Genomic DNA, 3372 nt, shown 5'->3' on the forward strand with positions numbered 1-3372 from the left:
GCGAACTGTAGCTAAACACTTAAATTTGCGAACTGTAGCTAAACACTTAAATTAGCAAACTGTAGCTAGACACTTAAATTTGCAAACTAGCTAAACACTCTAATTAGCAAACTGTAGCTAAATGCTTAAATTAGCTACACGGTAGCTAAAATCGTAACCTAAAAGCAATAATTAGTTAGACAGTTGCTAAAAGCTAAAACCAACCAAACTGTAGCTGACAGCTAAAATTAGTGAAACAGTCGCCAAAGGCCTAAAACTGTAGGTAAAAGCTTAAATTACCAAAACTATTGCTGAAATCTTAATCTTTAAGCTAAAATCTTTACCTTTTTACACGTCCTAAAGCACCTGTGGCACCACGTGTCCAAATACATTTATAGTTCTGGTACTCATGGTCATTGCATGTCGTGTGTATTGTTTTGATTGTGTTTCAACAAATTGGAAGTAGGCACGAATATATCTAGACCACAATGCACCACAAAGTACAGCTTTTGAGCATTCGCATTAATTACGAAAAACTTCACTAAGACTGGTAAAAGCTAAAACCAACAAAACTGTAGCTAGCAGCTAAAATTAGTAGGACAGTAGCTAAAAGTTAAGAGCATAAAAGGCTAAAACTGATGTTTTTAAAGAGATCTCAACATATTTCAATGGAGACATTTTTGTAAATTGAGATAATTAAAAAGTGTCAAAGTTATAAAGACGAAAAGCCATTTGAGCTGAATGTTTTGATGTTTTAATTGGTAAAACAATACAAGGTATTTGGAAGTAGTTCGATTGCAAATAAAACATTTAAAATAAACGTTAAACAGAAAAACAGTTTGAACGTTGGCTCAGAATTCACACAAGTCCAAAAATGTTCTGGTGTCACAACGACTGCCAACTGCAGCCTACACGTCTCGTTTGTTTCCACCTACTGTCAGGGGCCTTAATCTCAACGGTTTGGGGATTTAAATTATGTATTTAAATATATTTTTCCAGAGTTGAACGGTTCCACAACATCCAACTTCAATGATTTCACAATAATTAACTTTACAGATGACGAACAGTGAGTAAAGAACACCCTCTTCCTTTCAGGCCGGCACCATCCTGATCGCCGGTATGGGGATGTTCTGCGGGCCCCTGTATCACCAGGCTCTGACGGGGGACCCCAGTCTGGGCAAACTGGCCCCCATGGGTGGAGTAGCTATGATCGCCGGCTGGCTGGCCATTATTCTCTGAACTGTGGTGGCTCGCAGCGTCTCCGCGGGGCCGCCACCTGACACGAAACTGTCAGGCTTCTAACAGATGGACTTAGAGAGCTCGTAGGAGTTTGCTGAAGGGCGGCGCCGAGTTATAATGTCACCCGTCTAACGGCTGCCTGCCTTTGGGAGGCGATTGTCAGCAGAAGATAAGGTCACCGCAGGATTATCACTCCTCTGCCACCGCCGTCCACTTTCTGATCGCTGCCCTTTGAATGTTGTGTCAAACGACTGGAGAGAGTGAATGCTGGGTGCTGGAGTCCTCTTCAACGATCTGTTCAAACTGGAGTCGAAATCACCAATAAATATGTGTATTTCTGTGTACTTGTACACAGCAAGGATCCTGCAAAAGCATCTTGTTTGTATGTATTCAAAGTAAAAAGTATATATATATATAAAACTTGTTTGATGTTTGTCTTGTACTTTTTCCCCAAACAGAAATCCATGTGAAGGACGGTGTTCTTTGTAATAGTAGTTCTCTAATTTTACTCTTTTTTTTTTTTCTTCTAATTAGCTAGTCCCTCTTCAGGAGTCTCCACAGTGAGTCCTCCTCCTCCATCTCTGTCCTCTGTGTCCTCTGTCCTCATTCCAACTACCTCCATGTCCTCTCTAACTGCATCCATATGTCTCCTCTGTGTCTTTTTCCTGGCCGCTGCATTTCTAACATCCTTCTACCAATATACCCACTGTCCCTCCTCTGGACATGTCCAAACCACTGTCCCTCCTCTGGACATGTCCAAACCATCTCAGTCTGGTCTCTCTAACTTTATCTCCCAGTTGTTCAACCTGTGCTGTACCTCTGATCATCTCATTCCTAATCTCCATCCTTGTCACTCCTAAGGAGAACCTCAACGTCTTCATTTCTGCCACTTCCAGTTCTGTCTCCTGTCTTTTTGTCCATGTCTCTGTCTCCAGACCATGCAACATAGCTGGTCTCACCACTGTCTTGTAAACTTTTTCTTTGACCTTTGCTGCCACTCTCTTGTCACAAGTCACTCCTGAAACTTTTCTCCATCCTGCCTGGACTCTCTTCTTCACTTCTTTACCACACTCCCCATGTTCCTGGACAGTGGACCCCAAGTCCTTGAAGTCCTGCACCTTTGTGACCTCTGCTCCTTGTAGCCTCACTGTTCCACCTCCTCCCTCTCATTCACACACATGGACTCTGTCTTACTACGGCTGACTTTCATTCCTCTTCTTTCAAGTGCATACTGCCACCTCTCCAAGTTCTCTTCCACCTGTTCCCTGTTCTCACCACAGATCACAATGTCATCTGCAAACATGATAATCCACAGGGATTCCTGCCTGACCTCATCTGTTAGTCTCTTTCTATTTTCTTGAAACTACTAAGAATAAATTCACCAGAATTCAATTGCACTTAGTCTACAGCTAATTTATAATGGCTGCTTTTTAAAATGTTTGCTTTTTGTTTTGTATATTCCTATAAAGAAATAAATAAACGGTCAGCGCACATAAAAAAAAATCCACCCATCCATTATCTTTACCCGCTTCTTCCTTTTCGGGTCAAGGGGGTCTCTGCCGCCCATATCCCAGCAGTCACTGTGCACGAGACGAGGGACACCCTGGACATGTCTCCAGTCCATCACAGGGCCACATAGAGACAAGTGAGACAAACCATTCACACCTAGGGACAATTTATAGTTACCAATCAGACTAATATTCATGTTTTTGTCTGTGGGAGGAAACCCATGTATGCACAGAGAGATCCCCATCTGGGATTGGATCCAGTGACCTCGCTGAGAGGCTCTACCAACTGAACCTTTAGACCCATTAGAAAAAATGAACAGTTCAAAAGAGCATGCATGTATTCAGTAATCATGAGGCAAACCCCATAGTCCAGGTCCTCAGGACACTGTTCTGGATGTTTTAGACAGGTTTTTGTTCCCAACATGGCTGCGTCACAGGCAAATGGCTTCAACACCTTGTCATGAAGAAGCCCATTATGACCATCACTTTAAACCAGATGTTTTGAAGCAAACAAACCTCTAAAGTGCAGGCCAGTGAGCCCTGAGGACCAGCACTGGGAATGAGTGCCACAGGCAGCCAGTCTGTCTGTTCCCCACCCCCCATCTCAGTGTTTGAGGCTTAGAAAAAACAAATACAAACTGTTTAT

General features: G+C 42.7%; 1 protein-coding gene across 1 annotated transcript in view; it reads left to right on the forward strand.

Moving 5' to 3' along the window:
• Positions 1-1589, forward strand: part of tmem256 (transmembrane protein 256) — a 2912-nt gene extending 1323 nt beyond the window's left edge. The window contains exon 4 of the mRNA XM_037684257.1: positions 1075-1589. Coding sequence (XP_037540185.1) covers positions 1075-1218 — 144 coding nt within the window. The 3' untranslated portion in view covers positions 1219-1589. The remainder of the gene's footprint in view (positions 1-1074) is intronic.
• The last annotated feature ends 1783 nt before the right edge of the window (positions 1590-3372 follow it).

Source organism: Nematolebias whitei, chromosome 1 (assembly GCF_014905685.2).
Source record: "Nematolebias whitei isolate Nwh7 chromosome 1, NemWhi1, whole genome shotgun sequence".
Classification (NCBI taxonomy): Eukaryota; Metazoa; Chordata; class Actinopteri; order Cyprinodontiformes; family Rivulidae; genus Nematolebias; species Nematolebias whitei.